General features: G+C 40.0%; 1 protein-coding gene across 1 annotated transcript in view; it reads left to right on the plus strand.

Moving 5' to 3' along the window:
* The first annotated feature begins 19,581 nt into the window (after nt 1–19,581).
* Nucleotides 19,582–26,213, plus strand: part of QPCT (glutaminyl-peptide cyclotransferase) — a 29,899-nt gene continuing 23,267 nt past the window's right edge. The window contains exon 1 of the mRNA XM_019970000.2: nt 19,582–19,814. Coding sequence (XP_019825559.2) covers nt 19,695–19,814 — 120 coding nt within the window. The 5' untranslated portion in view covers nt 19,582–19,694. The remainder of the gene's footprint in view (nt 19,815–26,213) is intronic.

Below are 26,213 nucleotides of genomic sequence, written 5' to 3' on the forward strand. Positions count from 1 at the left end.
TTCTTGCCTAGAGAATCCCATGGACAGAGGAGCCTGGCGGGATATAGTCCATGGGGTCGCAAAGAGTCAGACACGACTGAGCGACTAACACTACTACTACTACTATGATGACTAAGGGGTTAATTTCCATACTATATAATCACTCCATACAACTCAATATAAAAAAATGACCTGATTGATTGAAAAATGGGCTGAAGACCCGAATAGACATTTTCCCAAAGGAGACAGCAAGCACATGAATAGATATTCAACATTGCTAATCATTAGAGAACTGCAAATCAAAACTGCAATGATATATCACCTCATACATGTCAGAAAGGCTATCATCAAAAAGTCTATAAATTACAGGACTTCCCTGGTGGCTCAGTGGTAAAGAATCTGCCTGCCAATGCAGGAGACATGGATTCAATCCCTATCCCTGATCCAGGAAGGTCCCACATGCCGTGCAGCAACTAGGCCCCTATGTCACAACTATTGAGCCTGTGCTCTGCAGCCCGGGAGCTGCAACTACCGAAACCCAAGTGCCCTAGAGCCTGTGCTCGGCAACAAGAGAAGCCACTGCAATGAGAAGCCTGCTCACCACAACGAGAAAGTAGGCCCCATCTGCTGCAACTAGAGAAAAGCCCGTGCAGCAACAAAGACCCAGCACAGCCAAAAATAAATAAATAAAATTATTTAAAAGTCTATGAATTACAAATGTTGCTGAGAATGTGGAGAAAAGGGATCCCTCATACACTGTTGGTGGGAAGGGAGGTTTCACACAAAAAAAGATAAAAATAGAACAACCACATGATCCAACAACTCCACTCCTAGAGAAAATGAAAATACTAATTTGAGCAGCATTATTTACAATTGCCAAGATATGGAAGTAAACTTAAGTGTCCACCAGTAGATGAATGGGTAAAGAAGATTGGTGTATATATACAATGGAATATTACTTAGTCACAAAAAGAATGAAATTTTGCCATTTGCAGCAACATGGATGAAACTGGAGGGTAATATGCTTAGTGAAATAAGCCAGACAGAGAAAGGCAAACATGATATGTTATCACTTGTATGTGGAACCAGAAAATGAATGAACGAATATAACAAAACAGAAACTACTGTGTATAAAATAAACTTATAAGGATGTATTATTGTATAGCACAGGGAATATAGCTGATATTTTATAACTTTAAAAGGAGCATAATCTATTAAATATTGAATTGCTATGTTATACATCTGAAACTAATATTGTAGATCAACTGTACTTTAATTTTTTAAATAAAAGGCATTTTCTCAAAGAGACTCAGGTTCATGACAGGCATAAGGCACCCAAGTGAATGAATGGATAAGTAAAATATGGTATAAATATTTGTCAATCTTAAAAATGAAGGAAATTCTGATACATGCTGCAACATGAACCTTGAGGACATCATTCTAAGTGAAATAAGCCCATCACAAAAAGACATCCTGCTTACATGAGTTACTTAGAGTAGTTACATTCAGAGAGATAGAAAGTAGAATGGTGATTGCTAAGGGCTAGAGAGAGGGACGGAGAAGGCGATGGCACCCCACTCCAGTACTCTTGCCTGGAAAATCCCATGAGCGGAGGAGCCTGGTAGGCTGCAGTCCATGGGGTCGCTAGGAGTCAGACATAACTGAGCGACTTCACTTTCACTTTTCACTTTCACGCATTGGAGAAGGAAATGGCAACCCACTCCAGTGTTCTTGCCTGGAGAATCCCAGGGACGGGGGAGCCTGGTGGGCTGCAGTCTCTGGGGTCACACAGAGTCGGACACGACTGAAGCGACTTAGCAGCGGCAGCAGCAGCACAGAGAGGGAGAACAGAGAATTGTTTAATGGTTTAGTATTTCACCTTTCCTAGATGGAAATATTTCTGGAGGTGGATGAGGTGATGGTTGTACAACAATGTGAACGTACTTAATGCCGCTGAACTATACTCTTTAAATGGTTGATGGTTAGTTTTGTGTTATGTGTATTTTGCCACAATTAACAATAGAACATGACAATATAAAACAAACTCTGAAATCTATACCAATTATTATGTTAATTAAAATATGTAACATCAAATATGAAGGAAGAGTATAAGAATAAGTAAAGCTTTTTAATGCAATACAGTTATTTTATTAATAAAACACTTTTTCTTAATTTTCTCATTTTGTAACAGACAAATAATATATATTCATGGAATAATTATATTCATGGACAGGCATTAATATGGAACTGAAATTTGAGAACTAGTGGTGCTAATTATATTAAAAATGGAAGTGAAGGGAAAGAGAACAGTAATTAAAGAAGGTAGCAGGGTCAGGGAAGAACATTGCCTGTGTTGTTGGCTAAGCTGTACTTTTATGTACTATGATGAGTCACCTATTTCTTCGTATTTTGGCAGACACTACTTTGAATAATCATAAGGTATTTGTTTTCAGACATTCAGTATTTTATTGAGAACTTGGTATGCTGCCAGGGCCTTCACTCTTCTAAGGATTATATTATCAAAGTCTTTTACACATAAAAGCATATGCTCAAGATGTGTGTATATGTGTATGTGTGTGTGTGTTCAGTTGCCAAGTCGTGTCTGAATCTTTGAGACCCCATGGACAGTGGCATGCCAGGTCTCCCTGTAATATACTATAAAACAATAGTATTATGTAAAGCCGCATAACTTAAAGATAAACATGAAATAATAGCACACAGAGATCTGTATAATCAGGCTATTGTCTAGCTGCTATATCATATTTCCCCTATATTTTCAGTATCTAAAAATCTTGAATAATAATTTTTACTGTATCCTATGTATGTACGGCACGGTCTTGAATGTCATGTATTTTCTGTCTGAGCCATTAGCTTGTTTTCTGATTGGGATTCATTTTCTCTATTCTAAGAACAGAACTGAAAAGAGGGGATAATTTTGCAGGGAGGAGTGGATTGGAAGTTTGGGGATTTGCAGATGTAAACTGTTATATACAGAACGGATAAACAACAAGGTCCTACCGCATAGCACAGGGAACTATATTCAATAACCTGTGATAAACCATAATGAAAAATAAAATATATATGCATAACAGAATCACTTTGCTGTACAGCAGAAATTAATGCAACATCGTAAATCAACTATACTTTATTAAAATAAATATTAAAAGAAATAAAGAAAGGGACTGTTTGACTCAGAGGAGAATGAAGACGCACAATTTTGCTATGGCCACTTCCTTTGCTTATGAAATTTCCTCCCAGCACACTTCTCAAATTGCAACATTGCTTCTTCCTAATTTTAATAGATATTTAACCCTGGACTATTAGAAGGATTTTCTTAGAGAACTAAACAAATATATTATGAAAGGTAATTATTCAGTCTCTTTTGCTTTCTTATAGATTTCTAGATACAAACTTTAGTGTTTCCCATAATAGATATATATGATTTTCTGAGCAAAAACCATGAAAGACAGAGGTTTGGTCAGTGACAGAAGGGGATTAGTTTTCCTAAAATTATATGCTGAATAATTTAAGCTCCTTTTAAAGGGAAATTTAAGTACACTTGTAGCCTTGTGTTGATTATGAGCTTTGTGGAAATGCTTTTTAAAACATTAAAATTGAAGGTGAATGAGTTCATCTAATTTATTACAGTCTGAACAATGGAGTATATATAAACAGTAGAGTTGAAAGGATTTTTTATGACCACAATCTGCACTGCCTTAGAATGACTAAAACACTCAAAATACTTTGCTAATTTTTCAAGTATATAAATAAAGCAAACATCATACCTTCATCCTATTTAAGCAAAAATAAAGATATATATATAGGAATATATGTGGTTTAAGGCAGAATTAGAGTTATTTATCCTGCATAAATTTAATCCTAAATTTAGGCAAAAATAAATATATATATAGAAACACGTGGTTTAAGGCAAATTTGGGTTATGGTATTATGCTGTAACTTTCTATTATTATTAATAACTATGTGTGCCATAGTCAGCTTCTTCTTTTTTAAATGACTACTGCTGTTTTCTGTGAATTTGTGTCATATTTCTTTGCTGTCTTAACATTCTATTTTTGAATCCCATGGAAAGAGATTTTAGAGCCATTCTTCCTCTTTCATTTGAGACTACTAGGCTTAGCTGAACCTTAAAAACAAGCTTTTTTTTTTTTTTGGTACGACTTGAAAATTACTCTTCAAATAATTGTTCTTTTATGAAAAGTCAAAAAGGGCCAATTAACAATCAATTAATGCTGCTTCAAGATTACAAAATTGGGGGAAAGAATGCTTTAACAGTTAAATCTGATTCTGGTCTGTGATCTTTGATCATTAGAAAAACCTCATGATTTCCTATCATTAAAACATAGATAAGTAGAATGTAATACCTAAGAAAACCCATAAATGACCCCAAAGGAAAAGACAAACAAGAACTTCAGTCTTCACTTTTGGATTATATTAATTCATATTTTTTTGTGTGTGAAAAATCCACTTTTCCTCTTCCTAATACATATGGTATTAGACATCTGATTAAAGGAGTGAAAGCAATCAGATCAGATCAGATCAGTCTCCCAGTCGTGTCCGACTCTTTGCGACCCCATGAATCGCAGTACGCCAGGCCTCCCTGTCCATCACCAACTCCCGGAGTTCACTGAGACTCACGTCCATCGAGTCAGTGATGCCATCCAGCCATCTCATCCTCTGTCATCCCCTTCTCCTCCTGCCCCCAATCCCTCCCAGCATCAGAGTCTTTTCCAATGAGTCAACTCTTCCCATGAGGTGGCCAAAGTACTGGAGTTTCAGCTTCAGCATCATTCCTTCCAAAAAAATCCCAGGACTGATCTCCTTCAGAATGGACTGGTTGGATCTCCTTGCAGTCCAAGGGACTCTCAAGAGTCTTCTCCAACACCACAGTTCAAAAGCATCAATTCTTCGGCGCTCAGCCTTCTTCACAGTCCAACTCTCACATCCATACATGACCACAGGAAAAACCATAGCCTTGACTAGACGAAACTTTGTTGGCAAAGTAATGCCTCTGCTTTTGAATATGCTATCTAGGTTGGTCATAGCTTTCCTTCCAAGGAGTAAGCGTCTTTTAATTTCATGGCTGCAGTCACCATCTGCAGTGATTTTGGAGCCCCAAAAAATAAAGTCTGACACTGTTTCCACTGTTTCCCCATCTATTTCCCATGAAGTGGTGGGACCGGATGCCATGATCTTTGTTTTCTGAATTTAAGCCAACTTTTTCACTCTCCACTTTCACCTTCATCAAGAGGCTCTTTAGTTTCTCTTCACTTTCTGCCATAAGGGTGGTGTCATCTGCATATCTGAGGTTATTGATATTTCTCCCGGCAATCTTGATTCCAGCCTGTGTTTCTTCCAGTCCAGCGTTTCTCATGATGTACTCCGCATAGAAGTTAAATAAGCAGGGTGACAATATACAGGCTTGACGAACTCCTCTTCCTATTTGGAACCAGTCTGTTGTTCCATGTCCAGTTCTAACTGTTGCTTCCTGACCTGCATACAAATTTCTCAAGAGGCAGGTCAGGTGGTCTGGTATTCCCATCTCTTTCAGAATTTTCCACAGTTTATTGTGATCCACACAGTCAAAGGCTTTGGCATAGTCAATAAAGCAGAAATAGATGTTTTTCTGGAACTCTCTTGCTTTTTCCATGATCCAGCGGATGTTGGCAATTTGATCTCTGATTCCTCTGCCCTTTCCAAAACCAGCTTGAACATCAGGAAGTTCACGGTTGGCATATTGCTGAAGCCTGGCTTGGAGAATTTTGAGCATTACTTTACTAGCGTGTAAGATGAGTGCAATTGTGCGGTAGTTTGAGCATTCTTTGGCATTGCCTTTCTTTGGAATTGGAATGAAAACGGACCTTTTCCAGTCTTGTGGCCACTGCTGAGTTTTCGAAATTTGCTGGCATGTTGAGTGCAGCACTTTCACAGCATCATCTTTCAGGATTTGGAATAGCTCAACTGGAATTCCATCACCTCCACTAGCTTTCTTCGTAGTGATGCTTTCTAAGGCCCACTTGACTTCACGTTCCAGGATGTCTGGTTCTAGGTCAGTGATCACACCATCGTGATTATCTGAGTCGTGAAGATCTTTTTTGTACAGTTCTTCTGTGTATACTTGCCATCTCTTCTTAATATATTCTGCTTCTGTTAGGTCCATACCATTTCTGTCCTTTATCGAGCTCATCTTTGCATGAAGTGTTCCTTTGGTATCTCTGATTTTCTTGAAGAGATCCCTAGTCTTTCCCATTCTGTTGTTTTCCTCTATTTCTTTGCAGTGATCACTGAAGAAGGCTTTCTTATCTCTCCTTGCTATTCTTTGGAACTCTGCATTCAGATGTTTATATCTTTCCTTTTCTCCTTTGCTTTTCGCTTCTCTTCTTTTCACAGCTATTTGTAAGGCCTCCCCAGACAGCCATTTTGCTTTTTTACATTTCTTTTCTATGGGAATGGTCTTGATCCCTGTCTCCTGTACAATGTCATGAACCTCTGTCCATAGTTCATCAGGCACTCTATCTATCAGATCTAGGCCCTTAAATCTATTTCTCACTTCCACTGTATAATCATAAGGGATTTGATTTAGGTCATACCTGAATGGTCTAGTGGTTTTCCCTACTTTCTTCAATTTAAGTCTGAATTTGGCAATAAGGAGTTCATGGTCTGAGCCACAGTCAGTTCCTGGTCTTGTTTTTGCTGACTATACATATGGAGCTTCTCCATCTTTGGCTACAAAAAAGAAAGCAATACAAAATGAGTATTCTGCCTAAAACTTGGAAATAAAATCATTTCAAAGGTGTCTGGTTCAGTAAATGCTTAGTTCAACATATTAAAAATTAGAATTTACTAGCTGCTTAAATCTTCTCCTTTGAAACTGGAAAAGCCTGTAGGTTAGAGTAAAAGTATAATGCCTGCATTGAGTTGGTTTTGCATGCCCCTGGGCAGATTATGTGTGGGCTTCCCTGGGTGGCTCAGACTGTAAAGAATCCACCTGCAACCTCCCCATGCTTTAAGTTTCTTAGCAGTAACTAGTAGGATAATAATATCTCTCATTGTATGAATTTATAGAATTAATGGATCTCAAAAAATAAGTTATTGGCACACCTAACTACTTTAATCATATTTTTAACTTACACCATAAAAATTTAGCTAGTAACTTTGAATGAAAACAAGTTCTCAAGCTGACAGCTTTTTGTCTTCCATGTATTATCATTAATATATTCCAGAAATTGGTGCTTTTTCACGTTTTTCACCTTTTTAATCCTATAAGATGCAAAAAAAAAAAAAGTGGAATTCTTTGAATAAAAAGTGAAAATATATACATGGTATGTATATATATTCTTTCCATAACATCAGTTGATTGAACCTTCAACATTGCAGTCAATTTTGATATTGTATATATCAGAGCTGTCCATTCTGTAAGCAGTAAAGAGATGAAGTTTCTTATTGATTCTTCATCTTTGATTCTCTTTCTCTGTCCTCATCTCCTTGAATGGACTAAAATTCCTTACTAGAGATTCATTTCTTTGGATCATGAAGACTTTTGGTTTTCAGAGCCCATGGAGAAAAAAACTGGAAAAAAAGAAAAAAAAAGCAAGACAAAATTAGTAAAGGAGTGAAAGGAATTTTGTTTGGATCCAAGATTAGTGCTAGTGAAAGGAATCAGGGTTTGTAGGGAATGTTCTCCTTCCCAGTTAGAAAGGAGCGTGAACTGTTATTCTAAAGGGTTAGAAAGGGAGAGAGCCAGAAAACAAGAGGAAAGGAGATTTTTTTTCCCAACTTTTGTTGCCACCTTGACTTGACCTCTGATCTGGTGTAAGCAGTTGGGAAGATTTACAGGAAATCTGGATTCCTGAGATTTCCAGGGAACAGCAAAAAGTCTGACTCTGTACTACGGAAGCAAACATTTTAATTTTTTATTCCATTATTGAAAACAGTGGTGGACAGATTTGGGCAGGGCTATAATACGGGTCTCTTTGTATTCTCTGTGGTTTTTGCTAATGTATTTCTCAGAGTATGTGATTAATAGAGTGATTCTCAGCCCTGCTAGAATTACCTTGATGTCCGTACCACACATAGGCTTATCATATTAGAACCTCTAGGGGTGGTAGGTACCCAGGCAACTTCATCTAAAAAAAAAAAAAAAAGCTTTTTAGATAATTCAAATATACAGTTAAAGTTAAAACCATTGGCTTGATGTTTTATTTCTCCAGGGTAAAATAGCCTTAACACATGAATTATCAAATATTTCACTCTGTTACAATAGTAACAGTTATTGAGGGCCTCTAGTAGCTTTTGCTTATGTGGATTACTTCTATTAATATTTATTATATTGAAAATTAAACCAGACATTTTATACATATTTAATTATGGACTTATTTTAAAACAACAAAAGCATTACAAGTCAACACATTCTTATGAAAAAATTGCTATGCTTTCTAAAACAGGGTTTCATGAGAAGACTGGCATTTTTTAATGCTTAAAAAGTGTTATTGACTTATTAGAAAGCAACTGGTTTTGTTTATGCATTCAACCTTCTGTGACATGTTATTTTGGGTTGACGTATATAAAAAAAGTGCAGCCTCCATTGACATGTGGTAGGAAAAGGAAGGAGTGTTTTAATCGCCTCTTTAGATAATTATGGGTCATCTTTTTTGTTATTAAAACAAAACATGGGAAATAATAATGTCATTAAGGTTAGCTGTAATGCAGAATCTGAAACCATGTAAACATTTTCACTCCGTTACATTGAAATCCATTGGTTTGTCTTATATTTTGGCTGGACCTTTTCTCTGTGATTGGGCATGGAGTGTTTGGAAAATATTGGTTCACTGAGTTATACTGATATTCCAAATGTTGAACATTTCATTATAAAGTATTTTAAAATCACATTTGTTAAAATAACTGACTTTGTTAGAAAAGTTGTTATGTATCAGGAAACTCTCAAACTTATGGTAGCAGATACAAGTTTTCCTAAGTTGTGTCCTACTCTTGGGACCCCATGGACGGTAGCCTGCCAGGTTCCTCTGTCCATGGGATTTTCCAGGCAGGAAAACTAGAGTGGGTTGCCATTTCCTTCTCCAGGGGATGTTCCATACCCAGGAATCAAACCCGGGTCTCCTACATTGCAGGCAGGTTCTTTACCGACTGAGCTATGAGGGAAACCCAGTTTTCACTTGAAAGATGCAGTTTTATCATTGACAATAAATACTGTTGGTTATTGTCCTTGAAAGCATAGGCACACTTTATTCATTTTCAAACAGATTTTTACCAAATAGCCAAGTCTGAATAATCAGGATATCAGTCAATTATTCTTTCAAGTAAAAGTAGGATTTTATCAAGAAAGCAGATAGCTCATCTCACATCTCAAACAAACAACTGTGTATGTGCTTTTCCTTGAGATAACATTTGTCCTTCAACGTGTAGCAGAAGTACTTTCCTTGAACCTCACCTTTTGTCAGGCAAAAGGCAAGATTCATAGTCTCAACTTCTGCTTCCAGTCGAGATGGAGTAACAGACTAGATTTATCATTCTATCTTCAAATGTATATCAAACTGCTACTGCTATTGCTGCTAAGTTGCTTCAGTCGTGTCCGACTCTGTGCGATCCCATGGACTGCAGCCCACCAGGCTCCCCCGTCCCTGGGATTCTCCAGGCAAGAACACTGGAGTGGGTTGCCATTTCCTTCTCCAGTATATCAAACAATGATGTTCAAATATTGGAAAACAGACATCACAGACGAGTCATAAAAGAAGGAAAACAAATGAGATGAACTGGATATTTCCCCCAGCTTGCTGTCTTGAGAGATTTCCCAGTTTGAAAGAATCCAAATGGAGCCAGGTGGTATCTATGAGACGAACAGACAGAGTTGAGAACATGGTAAGGTTGAGTGGATGGCTAAAATATGAACAGTACAGAAGGAGAAACAGGGAGCTTCGAGGTGAGAGCACTTTAGGAAACAGTAAAGATTTCTCCTCAAGTCTTCAACTGGGTACAGATCAGCACATTCAAGTGAGGAAACTACTCTAGGGTGGAGGGTGGGGGAAAGATCTACTGGAAAGAAGTAGGCATAAGAAGCCCTAGAGAACAGATAAGTTTAAGAATATTTTGTGTTTCCAGCAGTCAGAGTGGAAAAACCTTAAAATACAAAATAGGAAATATAAAATGCAAGTATAGAATATCCAGAGAGCTTTGCTTCAGTACAGTGTTGAATGATACCTGGATCACATGCAGCTCTGCTCCACTCTAAGAAAACTGAAGAGCAGGCCTCCAGAAGACCAAACTGTTTCCAACTCAACTGTGTCTCAGAACAAAGATGAAGAACATATAGAGGATGCAAATATGCCCAGCACCCCCCAAAAAATAAAAGTCACATCTGGTATCTAATAAAAATATTGCCAGGCATGCAAAGAAGTAGGAGCCTATAATAAGGAGAAAAACCAATCAATAGAAGCAGATATAGAGATGACATAGATGAAAAATTGGCAGACAAGGGTATTAAAACAGTTGTCATAACTATATCCTATATGTTCAAGACAGTTGAGGAGAGGCTGAGGATGTTAGGGAGAGACATGGATGGGATGAAAATCTAAATCAGACATCCAAGAAAGAAAAAGCAATGTCTGGGATGAAGAGTACACTGAATGGAATTAACAACAGTTAAGAACAAAGATTAGCCACCACAAAAGAAAATATTAGTGAACTTGAAGACATAGGAATTGAAAAAATACAAAGGAAATAGAGAAAAAAACAGGAAAACTAAACAGCACAGGTGAACTGCTGGAAAACTTCACAGAATTTAGTATCTGTATAATAGGACTGCCCAAAGAAGGATGGGGCATGAAACACTTGAAGAAATATTGGCTAAAAGTTTTCCCAATTTGATAAAAGCTTAAAATCCACTGATCCAAGAAATTCTATGAACCCCACCATAAGAACAGAAAGAAAATTTCACCAAGGCTTATTAAAATTAAATTGTCTAAAAACTGGAATAAAGAGAAAATCTTAAGACAGAGGCACATTACATGTATGGGAACAAAGATTAGGATGACAGCCAATTTCTAATAAAAAACAAAGCAAGCAAGGAGACATTGGAGCAACAGCCTTTAAAGTATAGAAAGAAAAAACCTGTCAGCACAGAATTCCATACTGAGAAAAAATATCTTTCAAAAACAAAGGCAAAATAAAATTTTTATTTTCAAAATACAGAAATTATTACCATACCTGCACTACAAGAAATGTTAAAGGACATAGTTTATGCAAAAGGAAAATGATAGCAGATGAACACATGCATCTACACAAAGGAAGGAAATGGTAAATACCAAATGCAAAATGCCCTTTATTGTAACAATCTCTTTGAAGGAGAATTGTTTAATGCAAAGATAATAATAATGTATGATGTGGTTAATAGCATATTGAGAAGTAAAATATCTGACAATAGACTAAGAAGGGAAATAGAAATACACTATTTTAACATTCTTGTACTATACATTAAGTGACATAATAGTTCTTGATGGTATATAGTGATAATGTTAGAGATGTATACTATAAATACTAAACCAATCACAAAAACAAAACAATGGTAAAGCTGACAAACTACCAAAGGACATAAAGTAGAATAATAAACAACAATAAATTAATCCAAGATAAATGAGAAAAAATGGTAAAAACAAAAAACAGATGAAACAAATGGAAAACGAGTAGCAGAGTGATACATTTAAGCTTGGCCATATCAATAATCACATTAAGTATAAAAAGTCCAAATACTCCATATAAAAGCCAGAGAATTTCCAATTAGATAAAAAGCAAGACCTAACTATATGCTACCTACAAGAAACCTACTTTACTTGTAAAGAAGAAAATAGTTTAAAAAGGATGGAAAAAGATATAACATGCTAATGCTAATCAAAAGAAAGTTGGAATGGCTACATTAATAATAGGGGAAAACAGGTTTCAGAGCAAAGAATTATTACCAAATAAAAATGGGTCATTTCACACTGATGAAGAGGTCAATCTGGCAAAAGGACATTGCAATCGGAAATACATGCACTTAATAAGAAAACTTAGAGATATATGATATAAAAATTAATAGAACTGAAAGAAGTAGGCAAATCTAAAATTATACTTAGAGATTTCAACACCTCTCTCTTTGTAATATATGGTACAAGTAGACAGAAAATCAGTTATTATATGGAAAATTTGGAGAACATGATCAACTACCTTCACCTAATTGATATTTACAGAACACTCTACCTAATAAAAGAGGAATACACATTCTTTTCATGTCAGAAAAAAGATAGATCATAATTACCAAGATAGATCATATTCTGAGCTACAAAACAATTCTCAAAAAATTTTAAAGGATTCATACACACCAAGTTTACTCTCTGGCCATGATGAAAATAAATTTCAAACCAGTAACAAATAGATACAAGGGAGATCATCAACTATTTGGAAACTAAATTCAGTTCAGTTCAGTTCAGTCGCTTAGTCATGTCTGACTCTTTGCCACCCCATGAACCCCAGCATGCTAGGCCTCCCTGTCCATCACCAACTCCCGGAGTTCACCCAAACCCATGTCCATTGAGTTGGTGATGCCATCCAACCATCTCATCCTCTGTCATCCACTTCTCTTGCTCTCAATCTTTCCCAGCATCAATGTCTTTTCCAATGAGTCAGCTCTTCGCATCAGGTGGCCAAAGTATTGGAGTTTCAGCTTCAGCATCAGTCCTTCCAATGAATATTCTGGACTGATTTCCTTTAGGATGGACTGGTTGGGTCTCCTTGCAGTCCAAGGGACTCACAAGAGTCTTCTCCACAGTTCAAAAGCATCAATTCTTCGGCGCTCAGCTTTCTTGATAGTCCAACTCTCACATCCATACATGACCACTGGAAAAACCATAGCCTTGACTAGACGGACCTTTGTTGACAAAGCAGTGTCTCTGCTTTTTAATATGCTGTCTATGGGGTCGCACAGAGTCAGACACGACTGAAGCGACTTAGCAGCAGCAGCAGCAGGTTGGTCATAACTTTCCTTCCAAGGAGTAAGTGTCTTTTAATTTCATGGTTGCAGTCACCATCTGCAGTGATTTTGGAGCCTAGAAAAATAAAGTCAGCCACTGTTTCCACTGTTTCCCCATTGATTTGCCATGAAGTGATGGGACTGGAAGCCATGATCTTAGTTTTCTGAATGTTGAGCTTTAAGCTCAACTTTTCACTTTTTCTTCTTCACTTTTTTTTTTCACTTTTTCCAACTTTAAACTTTTTCACTCTCCTCTTTCACTTTTATCAAGAGGCTCTTTAGTTCTTCTTCACTTTCTGCCATAAGGGTGGCATCATCTGCATATCTGAGGTTATTGATATTTGTCCCGGCAATCTTGATTCCAGGTTGTGCTTCTTCTAGCCCAGCGTTTCTCATGATGTACTCCGCATAGAAGTTAAATAAGCAGGGTGACAATAAACAGCCTTGACATACTCCTTTCCTGATTTGGAACCAGTCTGTTGTTCCATGTCCAGTTCTAACTGTTGCTTCCTGACCTGCATACAAATTTCTCAAGAGGCAGATCAGGTGGTCTGGTATTCCCATCTCTTTCAGAATTTTCCACAGTTTATTGTGATCCACACAGTCAAAGGCTTTGGCATAGTCAATAAAGCAGAAATAGATGTTTTTCTGGAACTCTCTTGCTTTTTCCATGATCCAGTGGATGTTGGCAATTTGATCTCTGGTTCCTCTGCCTTTTCTAAAACCAGCTTGAACATCAGGAAGTTCATGGTTCATATATTGCTGAAGCCTGGCTTGGAGAATTTTGAGCATTACTTTACTAGCGTGTGAGATTAGTGCAATTGTGTGGTAGTTTGGGCATTCTTTGGCATTGCCTTTCTTTGGGATTGGAATGAAAATGGACCTTTTCCAGTCCTGTGGCCACTGCTGAGTTTTCCAAATTTGCTGGCATATTGAGTGCAGCACTTTCACAGCATCATCTTTCAGGATTTGAAATAGCTCAACTGGAATTCCATCACCTCCACTAGTTTTGTTCATAGTGATGCTTCCTAAGGCCCATTTAAATTCACATTCCAGGATGTCTGGCTCTAGATGAGTGATCACACCATTGTGATAATCTGGGTCGTGAAGATCTTTTTTGTAGTTTTTTTTGTGTATTCTTGCCACCTCTTCTTAATATCTTCTGTTAGGTCCCTACCATTTCTCTCCTGTATTGAACCCAACTTTGCATGAAATGTTCCCTTGGTATCTCTAATTTTCTTGAAGAGATCTCTAGTCTTTCCCATTCTATTGTTTTCCTCTATTTCTTTGCATTGATCGCTGAGGAAGGCTTTCTTATCTCTCCTTGCTATTCTTTGGAACTCTGCATTCAAATGGGTATATCTTTCCTTTTCTCCTTTGCTTTTCGCTTCTCTTCTTTTCACAGCTATTTGTAAGGCCTCCTCAGACAGCCATTTTGCTTTTTTGCATTTCTTTTTCTTGGGGATGGTCTTGCTCCCTGTCTCCTGTACAATGTCACAAACCTCCATCCCTAGTTCATCAGGCACTCTGTGTATCAGACCTAGTCCCTTAAATCTATTTCTCATTTCCACTGTATAGTCTATATATAGTCACTGTATGGAAACTAAATAACATGTTCTAAATAACCTATAGGTAAAGATGGAATTGTTCATTTCCTTGATTGTGATGATGATTTTATGGGTGTAAACATATGTTAAAATGCATCAGATTGTATGCCTTAAATGCACTGTTTAACATATTCTAATTCTATTTCAATAAAGTTGTTAAAAAACACACACACACACTTGCTCAAAGGTTGAGATTTAACAATAACCACAACTTTTATTGCTTTGTCAATGATATTCTTAAACTAGACTGGATCTTTTGCCTTTCTTTGGTCTTTCTCTCTTTTTTTTTTCTTTCTTTCTTTTTTTTTATTGTGCATGCAGTGAAAAATGCAGTGACTAAAAGTAAGTGTTTTTTTTTTAATAGTACAATTTTGTGTTCTGTCTTGGTAAGTGACTGAGAAGAAAGCTGAGCGCCGAAGAATTGATGCTTTTGAACTGTGGTGTTGGAGAAGACTCTTGAGAGTCCCTTGGACTGCAAGGAGATCCAACCAGTTCATTCTAAAGGAGATGAGTCCTGGGATTTCTTTGGAAGGAATGATGCTAAAGCTGAAACTCCAATACTTTGGCCACCTCATGCGAAGAGTTGACTCATTGGAAAAGACTCTGACGCTGGAGGGATTGGGGGCAGGAGGAGAAGGGGACAACAGAGGATGAGATGGCTGGAGGGCATCCTGACTCGATGGACATGAGTTTGGGTGAACTCTGGGAGTTGGTAATGGACAGGGAGGCCTGGCGTGCTACGATTCATGGGGTCGCAAAGAGTTGGACACGACTGAGAGACTGAACTGAGCTGAACTGAACTGAAGGTGCCAGAAGTTTTAACCACTATTGCTTTAGCAACATCAGTACAAATTTAATACAGTAAAACATAAACATTGTTTTTGTATTATTGTAAAAATTGATTTGACCTTGCAGACATTCCCCAAAAGGGTCTTGGGGAATCCTAAGGGATCCATGGATCACATTTTCAGAACTGCTGTTTTAATACAACTTTCTGGTGATTACTGCTTTAGTCCAATAGTGTCACTTTAAAGGTAGGACTTGGTATATGAAAATCCTGCCAGAAAACTGCATGGTAAGACCTTGTTTTTAGCAGTTGAGCCCTTAATGTACTTCAAATTACAGTACAGGATCTATACTATAATAAAGATGATAACCATTCCACTTGTGACTAATGCTTATCACTGCATACACAAATAAGTTTTTCCATGGTTAAAAATGGTGCCTGCAATTGTCTAGTTAAATGTAATAGTCATGGGTTATCTTCTATAGAAAGAGTTTGAAGACAGAAAAAGTTGTAGTAGGGGAAAAAATAACAGAAGAGATTTGGAAAGTTTACAGAATGAAGGAGGAGAGAAGAGAAGAATGAATGAAGAAAAGGGGAAGATAGATATTTCGGATATGTTGTTGTTCAGTTGCCAAGTCATGTCCAACACTTTGTGATTCCATGGACTGAACCATGCCAGACTTTCCTGTCTTTCACTATTTCCTGGAGTTTGCTCGAACTCCTGTCCATTGAGTTGGTGATGCTGTCCAACCATCTCATCCTCTGTCATTCCCTTCTCCTCCTGCTTTTAATCTTTCCCAGCATCAGGGTCTTTTCAAATGAATTGGCTCTTCACATCAGCTGGCCAAAGTATTAGGGTTTCAGCTTCAGGAAAAATCCTTCCAATGAATATTCAGGACTGATCTCCTTTAGGATGGACTAGTTTGATCTCCTTGCTGTCCAAGGGACATTCAAGAGTCTTCTCCAACAGCACAGTTTGAAATCATCAATTCTTTGGCACTCAGCCTTCTTTTATGGTTCAATTCTCACATCAGTACATGGCTACTGGAAAAACCATAGCTTTGACTAGACGGCCCTTTCTTGGCAAAGTGATGTCTCTGGTTTTTAATATGCTGTCTAGATTTGTTATAGTTTTTCTTCCAAGAAGCAAATGTCTTTTAATTTCATGGCTGCAGTCACCATCTGCAATGATTTTGGAGCCCAAGAAAATAAAGTCTGTCACTATTTCCATCCCGCTCCCCCATCTATTTGCCATGAAGTGATGGGACTGGTGAAAGTGAAAGAATAAACTGAAAAAGTTGATCAAAGTGAAAGAGGAGAGTGAAAAAGTTGATGAAAGAGGAGAGTGAAAAAGTTGGCTTAAAGCTCAACATTCAGAAAACGAAGATCATGGCATCTGGTCCCATCACTTCATGGCAAATAGATGGGGAAACAGTGGAAACAGTGACAGACTTTATTTTCTGGGGCTCCAAAATCACTGCAGATGATGACTGCAGCCATGAAATTAAAAGATGCTTACTCCTTGGAAGGAAAGTTATGACCAACCTAGACAGCATATTAAAAAGCAGAGACATCACTTTGTCAACAAAGGTCTGTTTAGTCAAGGCCATGGTTTTTCCAGTAGTCATGTATGGATGTGAGAGTTGGACTATAAAGCAAGCTGAGAGCTGAAGAACTGATGCTTTTGAACTGTGGTGTTGGAGAAGACTCTTGAGAGTCCCTTGGACTGAAAGGAGATCAAACCAGTCCATCCTAAAGGAGATCAGTCCTGGGTGTTCATTGGAAGGACTGATGCTGAAGCTGAAACTCCAATACTTTGGCCACCTGATGGGAAGATCTGACTCCTTGGAAAAGACCCTGATGCTGGGAAAGCTTGAAGGCGGGAAGAGAAGTGGATGACAGAGGATGAGATGGTTGGATGGCATCACTGATTCAGTTGACATGAGTTTGAGTAAACTCTGGGAGTTGGTGATGAACAGAGGCCTGGCGTGCTGCAGTCCATGGAGTTGCAAAGAGTTGGACACAACTGAATGACTGAACTGATGACCTGAGCTGAACTGATGGGACTGGATGTCATGATATTCATTTTTTGAATGTTGAGTTTTAAACTAGCTTTTTCACTTTCCTCTTTCACTGTCATCAAGAGGCTCTTTAGTTTTTTTTCACTTTCTGACATTAGGGTGGTATCATCTGCATATCAAGAAAAGATAAAAATAAAGAAGGAAGAGACATAAATAGAGTTGTACTGGATTCATTGCTTATCAAAAAATCTGACCTGTGTAAAAGAATAATTTACTAAAATCAGTTTCACTTACTATGCAAATGTTTTAGGGGTACAGGTACATCATAAGGATGCATGAGTAGTGAATACAGAGATGTACTGTTCACATTCCCTTTATCGAAAGACTCTGCTCCAGTTGCTGGCGTGTTTCTGGCAGACAGCCTCTAGCTGTCAGCTCCTTTGGCTGCAGAGAACTGTTTCTTGTAGGAAGAAGACGAGGTGAGGTTATAAAGCTTCAGCCATTCTGGGTCACGGTGGGACAAATCTTCACTCTGGGTGAAGCTGTGGAAGACAGGGCCACTCCCCTGCTGACTCTTGCCTCCACCCAGTGGAGTTCCGCCCTCTCCCTCCCACAGGGGTTTGTCCCATGGGCACTCCCTAATACATCCTGAATGCCTAGCTCTGTCTCAGTCTACATCCTGTAGATCCCAAACTGGAACTGCATCTTACTGACTTAAATATAACCAAAATTGGAGAAGACTTGAGAACCCTAGGCAATGGAAACTAATCATCAAAATTATGTGTTAACCTTTTAACACAAGCATTTATTTTGAATTGCTTATACTCAGCATATTATCTTTAACATTTGTTTTCATATTTCCACCTCCCCTTTCTTGAAGAAATCTTATTGTGGAAAGATAAAAAGGTAGTAAGGTAAGAAAAACAATTATGCTGTTTCTTACCCAGACACTCAGGAAACCCACAATTTCAAGGTTGGCCTAAGCAGCAAAAGAGGAGATGTGAATATATACCAGTAGAAAGTTCTGAGGTTGTCTGATGATCAGAAGTGTTTAATTTTGTTTGAGCCTGAAGATTTGCATGGTTACTCAAAACTCTCAGACATGAACAGGATTAGTCATTTTGATCAGGAAAGTGGGTATTTCCTTCCTGTCTTCCTCCCTGACTTCAGAGGAGGGCAGACAGAGTATTCCCAGGTCAGTCCTCTCCCTTTTCAAACTCTGTTTATAGCCAAGCCTAAAACAGAGTGGGTGAGCCTTCTGACTGTCCATTACCTTCAGACCTTCGCCCTCTGGGAAATAGGTCTGTTTAAGTGTCCTTGTTTTGATTCTTTTTCTGGGATCTATATGTTACTAGGAGATGACTCATGGCAGCCCACACCCTGATCCTCAGTTTGGAAGAAAAAAAGGGTGGTGAAGTAACTGTCCCGACAACTTAGACTAGAAACGTCTCAACTGCCTAAAATTGAGATACCGTTTTGTTTCTAGGATTACCTGGATAACAGTGATCTTTGATGTTACAAAGTAAAGACGATTGTATTTAGCTTTTCCTTTAGGGGTATGGACTGGAGGAGTTGGCCCCTGTGAACATTTTAGATCTCATTTATTTCAATTACTTCAACCATACTTCTCAGCTTGGGAGTATGATTGTCTCCTATAAGGCACAGTAACTATTTGTGAGAAAAAAAGAGAAAAGATATATGGGCTGTTATAAAGGAAATACTCTGAAGGTTCCATTCAGGCTTTGTCTCCTCATCTGTTAAATGCGATTAATACCTACATAACTTGGTTGTGAAGATTCAATAAGGAAACATCAGAAAAGCACCTAGAACAGTGGCTAGTACAGAAGTATTCGGTAAATAGCGATCCCTGTCTATCCCTTCTAAATGGGCCGTGGGAAAACAATTCTCAACCTCACAGGGTCTCCTCCCCTTTCCATTCCCGTCACAGCAGTGGAGATCGTAAAGATGCTTCTCCCATGTCTCTTCTCTCCTTCCCTTCTTCCAAGGAAGTGGCAGTGAGTCCCCGTGGATTCGGAAGCTCGTGCCTCCTAGGACAGCCCAGTCCCCGGGTTGCTAAGGTGGGGGTGGTGGGTGGAGAGCTGCGGTTTTGGCCTGCGCAGAGCGGCGGGGAGGCGACCCGGAGACGATGGGGAGGCGGGCGCAGTCGACCCAAGGGTGGAGAAGGGGGAAGGCGAAGGACGCGCGTTCCCGGGCTCGTGACCGCCGGCGGCTCCAGGAACCGGCACCCAGACAGCCCAGGAGAGATGGCAGGCTGCAGGGACCCGCGCGTCGTGGACACCCTCCACCTGCTGCTGCTGGTGGCCGTCCTACCCCTGGCAGTCAGTGGGGTCCGTCGGGGCGCGGTAGACTGGACCCAAGAGAAGGTGAGAGACTGCTGCTGCGCGATTGTATCTGGGCGGCTCTCTCGCGTGCGGGGACTCAGTCCCGCGACCCCCACCTGGGCAGGATGAGAAGCGGGCAGAACCGAGGTCCCCCAACCCTGCGCCCAGAAGAGTTGGGGCTCTGCGTGCTCGCCAGGGTGCCTGGTTGGCCGCCGGGAGGCTTTGGAGATGCCTTTGGGAGCTGGGTGATGTCACCGGGCTGTGCTCGGCTGCGGTCTGATGCTGGTACTGATAGGCACACGAAGTGTGACTTGCCTGCAGTGGCGGAGCGGGGAGGTGAGGGCGCAGCACCGGCGCATCCGCCAGCTCAGGAGACGCGGGGGCTGGGTCTCGGCGCTCCAGGCGGCCTAGGTGCGGGGTGTGCCTGGGGGTGTGCCACCGCTCCCTCGCCGCGCCGCCGTATCCCGGGACGCCTTCCCGGTGTTGAAGTTTCCAGGCACGGACGTGTGTGTCGGTCTGTTTTAGATTTTTAAACGAATCAGCGCCGAAAGGAGGAGATTACTTGGAGACCCACTTTACTTTAAATGGTTTTTTTTTTTTTCGTTAAAAGTAAAATACAATTGTTAAAGAAATGTATAAAATTGTAGGTGGAGATTTCATGTAATGAACTTAGGATAAAAGGGATTTGCAAGCTCCCTCTGTGTGAAGTAAATAGGTTCACAGTTATTTCCATTTCTTGTGTAACAGTTTTTCAAAACTGTGTAAAACTGCTAGGGACTTAAGCAAAGGTTGGTATACTTTCAAAGATACTAAGAAAAGCAGCAAAGTAAAGGGACAGAGAATGAGATGGCTGGATGGCATCATTGACTCGATGGACGTGAGTCTGAGTGAACTCCAGGAGTTGGTGATGGACAGGGAGGCCTGGCGTGCTGCGATTCATGGGGTCGCGGAGAGTCCGACACGACTGAGTGACTGAACTGAACTGAACTGAACTGAAAGGGATATGACCTTTGACAGCGTTGTTGAACAGATCTCTTAAATGCTTGTGGTCTGCCAGTACTGACTTAGAGGGCTCAGGGCGAATGCACAGGCCCTCTCCGGGCTCACCTGTGGGTCCTGGCCTGCCACAGACTATGGATATCAATAGTCCACTTCAGCTCTCTGGGTGATACTTATAGCTTCACCATTCAAGGACCACAAGGGTGCTCCACTTACATAAGGACATCACTAGCCACAGGGAACCTGGGGACGATGAGGGCAATCGATTCACAAATAACTTCATTATAAGAAAAGCTTCCCATGAGAATTCAATAGGACTAATGTCCATTGATGAACATAGGGTTACAGACTTCCATCTTCTCTTTCCTGCCAGAAATTGGGAAGGGGCATTAACTACCAGAATGTGGAGCCACACCAAATGTGTCTTTATGATCTGTGGAAATGGATGGGAATAAGTGAGGTGGGGACAGAAGGAGCTGTTCTGAGGGGTCATTTACAGGCAGGAGGTATTTGTGGGTGTGAGAAGGTGCTGGATTCTTTCAGTCTTTTAAACTAATGAGACTCTAGCTTTTGAGAAATGTCTTTTAAAGCCCGAATCTCTTTTATATTTAAGAATCTTCTAATCGCTGTTCTATTTGTTTCCTTTCAAGATGTGCAAGCAAATGATGCAAATGATAAAGTCAGCCACGACAATGCCTGATTTCTGGTCCCCCAGCCCCTTACCCTTTAAGGCTTTAATAAGATCTATCAGGTGTCAAGTACAATTTGCAGCCTGGGAAATGAATTAATCCACACTAAAATTCATGCCTTCCTGCTCTGCATGATATTTAGCTATTTTAATCATGTGGGGTGTGCCCTTGGCACACTGGTCTGCCAAAAGGTGAGGTGTGGTAAAGGAAGTACTGATTTTGAAATCCATTTCTTTGCTTTGAAATAAAGGTGTGTCTTTTCCAGTGGGATCTAATATGTAAAAACAGTTCAACCCTACTTTATGGTTGTGTTTAGAAGACTGCGATTTGTTTGAAACCTGTAAACGATTTTTCCATAGAAGTCATATTATATGTTATTTGATTCACAGGTGGGCTCACTGGTATATATTTAGGGGCATTGGCATCTGGGTATCAGGCTTCTATATATAAGCATCTGACTTGAACCTCGCAGTGCCCTTGTAGTAAGAAGGATATATTCATCCCCAATTTACAGATGAGGAACCTTGACCACCATTACAGCTGCGAATTGAAGAGTCCTTGTCTTTCCTTAATTCAACCATGCCTTTATTATTGGATGTTTAGGTGGTTTCCAAACTTTCTTTATCATGAAGCTGGGACCCAATGTATTTTACTTGATAGATTTTCCCTTTGTTATTAACAAAAGTAAAAAAGAAAACTTTAAGTCATATGAAGGATGGAGGAACCTTGTACAGGAGAGTTGGCTTCACCTAGGAGCCCTCCTCTAGGATTGTTCTGGAGGAGAATTACTGCTCTCACCAGAATTCACGTTTTTCCACTTCTGGAACCACACATATTCTAAAACCCCATTAGGTTCCCCTCCTCTGTGGTTCTAAAATTCTTGGCCATCTATCCCTCTGCCCATTATGATTCCTGTGAATCATAAAGCAGCAATGGAGACTCCACTGGCAGGGGCAGAGGGCCAGTGGTAGTCTGCATGTTGGTGGTAAAAGGAGAAAGAAAATGTGCTGTTTTTGAGCTTCTTGCATCTGGCCGGTAAGTACTATGACATCCATTATGCAGATATGGGAGCTTTTCCTGGTCATAGCTAGCAAGTGAGGATCTGGGATTTGGCTCTAAATTGTTGTTTTTAAAACCTGCACTGTTTTGCTTTTAGATAGAGGGCTGCTAGCATTAAAGAAGATAGGACTTTATCATATTCACTTCTCAACTGTTCCACAACTTCATTTATCATATCAGTGGCATCTGACCCAGAAGGAGTTCTATAAATGGGTTGAATTTGAAGTAGACACAGGTGTTAATGTGAGTGCTGTCTGGGAGATGCTCATATTGGATGGAAACTAGAATTGATTTGGCTGTGCTTCTGTAATGTTCTCCCTTCCATTCAATGGTGTGGGACCTCAAATCCATCTGCAAGCCGGGCCAGTTCTGCAAATTGTGTAATTAAAACCCTCTTTGGCCGGGCACCGTGTGATTAGTCCAGAGGAGATGCTGAAGGAGACCTGGTTCACACTTTTGCAGCTGAAAGATTCTTGTCACCCAAAGCAGACTTATTGTCCTTTCTGCCTGGATGGAAAGACAAGGCAGGGGCTGTAATAGAGACTCACTCCTCTGAGAATGCCCGTACCAATGGAAAATTGTCTATGTGCCTTTTAACTGAAATAAACCTAGAGTGGTTTGGGGTTGACATTTAACATTGAGCTCAACACAGTTTTACCTCATTCATTTACTGTCTTTGTGCCCAATTTGCACTTTATTTTCAGGTTTCTTCTCTACTGCTTCCTCTCAGCTGCACATAGATTTTTATATTTATTGAGTTCTGAGAGTCAGCCTCCGTAAAAATCAAACAAATGCTGTTTAGGTTGGAAAAATCAAATGGTTCTCCATTCAGGGCTTTAATGAATAGAAAAGCTTAGGCAATTAACCGATTATGACTGTTTCCCCTTCTCTAGCAGAAGGCAATGGCACCCCACTCCAGTACTCTTGCCTGGAAAATCCCATGGATGGAGGAGCCTGGAAGGCTGCAGTCCATGGGGTCGCTAAGAGTCGGACACGACTGAGCGACTTCACTTTCACTTTTCACTTTCATGCATTGGAGAAGGAAATGGCAACCCACTCCAGTGTTCTTGCCTGGAGAATCCCAGGGACAGGAGAGCCTGGTGGGCTGCCGTCTATGGGGTCGCACAGAGTCGGACACGACTGAAGTGACTTAGCTTGGCATAGCATAGCTTTTAATCTCTGTGATTTCACAGGGGCATCTTTACTCCCAGAGAGGCAGGGAGGGGAAGGGCTCTTTACCGAAGTGTGTTCATTTAATGCGTAAGCCCAGGAGACTGAGGATCAACACAGGTAAGTTTCTGTATTCAGGAGCACCAATAGACTTATCTAATGAGCTTACCCTTTACTTATCCATTAAGCATTGTTTGTCAACCATGTTTCATTCACAGTATCTGTAACAGGTAGTGATGCTAGAGGATTATTTTGTTCCTGTTTTTTCCTTAAATCTCTTAAGAACTCTTTTTAAGCCTCCGTAAATCACCTACTTACTTATTTACTTATTTCCCTTCTTCCTCATAATCCTTATTTCCCAACATCTTGGGGCTCATGGGAGTTTCCTTGGGCTCCTGTTTGGCTCATGAATTGTTGGGCTGCGCCCTGCAGGCCTGTGAACCTTGTAGTTGCCCAGTTTCGAGGCCAAAGAAAGAGCCTGGAGATGGTGACAGAGACAATCAGTGATTTATTGAACAGAGGATCTTACATGCCCAAAACAAAGGGTCCTGGAGCAACACTCCACCCTGTTGGGCAAGCGGGCAAGCCATGGCGGCAATCTTTATATAAATCGCCCATTTAAATATCAACTTGATTTCCATTCACTGTGGACATGGAGTCAAGGACCACAGTGACCAGATAGGGTCTGGGATGGATGGAGTAATAAACAGTAAATGAAAAGGAGTCCTTGGCCAGACAGCCTTTGACACAACAGTTCTTGATTGTCACAGTGACTTTCCCAGGCCAGCTCTCAACTCTAAACGTCACAAACACCGACTCTCAGAAACTCAAAAAGAACAAAGTCTACCAACATTGAACTACAGCACTTCCTGGCCCTCTGTAGCAGGCAGCCGCTTGTCTTTCCTGGCTCTATAATCTCTGTTCATTCAACTGACTTGGTATATATGATGGGAAACTTCCCATTTTACTTTATTATTATGTACATACCGTCTTAATGAAGTTAGTTTTAGAAAGACAGTTCACTTGTTGATTCCATATTTGATGAGTTAACCCAATTATTATTGAGTGTGCCACGTGAGCTAGGTGCTGTGTGGTTCTGGGGAGAGCATGGCAAGTAAGAGAGATAGTTCCTGTCCTCTTGGAGTTGACATCTTGCATGAAATTAGACATTAAACAAATAGACACACAAGGCCTCTACACTCCAACCTGAAATGAGCAGGAGTTAGCTAGGTGAAGAGGAAGTGGAAAGCCTTCAAGGGTAGAAGGCACCACAATGCAAATGCCCCAACAAGCCTGAGCCTCACTGCCTTGGGTCCTGAAGAATGCCAGGGAGACTGAAGCATGGTGAGTTGGTCTGAGTGGTCCTGCACGGGGCTTGTGGGGCAGCAGGAGAGATCAGAGGCTCTTGTTGTCTGTGTTAAGTAATAATTAACCGTGTGAGTTTTCCAACTTCTTGCCTCCATTCTCTTCTTTTCGCTTCTCACATTTCTATGGTTTTATCTTTTATCTCCCTCTTTCTTCTCAAAGTGCTGTTTGAGTGTTAACAGGAAGACTTAGATCTGAGGTACCAGGGACTTTAAAGGCTACAGCAACAAATTTAGCAAGGAAATATATTTTTAAATGTATGATCAGTAAATAAACACAAACCTTAAGATGTTCAGAAGCAGCATCAATAGACAGTGTTGTGCACTGAAAGTCACAGATAATGCAGGGAGGCAGAGCATGGGATTGGGAATTGACACCACCATGATCCTTTCTCGAACTTACCTGTAACTCTCCTACAACCTTGGGAAAATCAGCTAGTCTCTCTGACTCAGTTTCCACTGACAGCAAAGAGATTGGATTATAATCATCTCTAAGTGACCTTTCCAGCTCAGAATTTTATACCTCTTCAGTGTCTGATAGACAGTAATAGAACTAATAATACTTACCAAATGTTTACTGAGGTAGTTTACATGAGTTAGCTCACTTAGTTATAATTACCCTGGAAAGTAGGTGTTATTACTTCCCTTTTACAGATGAGGATGTTAAGTCATAATGAGGTTAAGTAACCTAGCCAGAGTTATAGATAGTAAATGATGAGGAGTTGAGTTGAGAGGCCAAGTTGAAGGGGGCTGCCTGGACCCACAGCCCCCTATCTTTGTGTGATAATAGCTGAGAGTGCCACTGAGACATAGTGAAGTATAAGTATAATAAGCGTTAGACAATAAAGTGAAGTCGCTCAGTCGTGTGCGACTCTTTGTGATCCCATGGACTGTAGTCTACCAGGCTTCTCTGTCCATGGGATTTTCCAGGCAAGAGTACTGGAGTGGGTTGCCATTTCTTCTCCAATCAGACAATAAGCATGCTCTAATTCCACAGTTTCTCATGGAGTGAAAACACCCATGTGATAACCTGCACATAATCAATTTATACTGGTTTTGGAAAAAGCCATAAAATAGAGAGGGCTCCCATGAGCTCTGTTTTGATTTCCGAAAAATTTATGTTACCTTCATCATTCCCCTCAGAGAAGAAATCAGATCAA

The sequence above is a fragment of the Bos indicus genome, chromosome 11 (assembly GCF_029378745.1).
Source record: "Bos indicus isolate NIAB-ARS_2022 breed Sahiwal x Tharparkar chromosome 11, NIAB-ARS_B.indTharparkar_mat_pri_1.0, whole genome shotgun sequence".
In the NCBI taxonomy this organism is placed as follows: Eukaryota; Metazoa; Chordata; class Mammalia; order Artiodactyla; family Bovidae; genus Bos; species Bos indicus.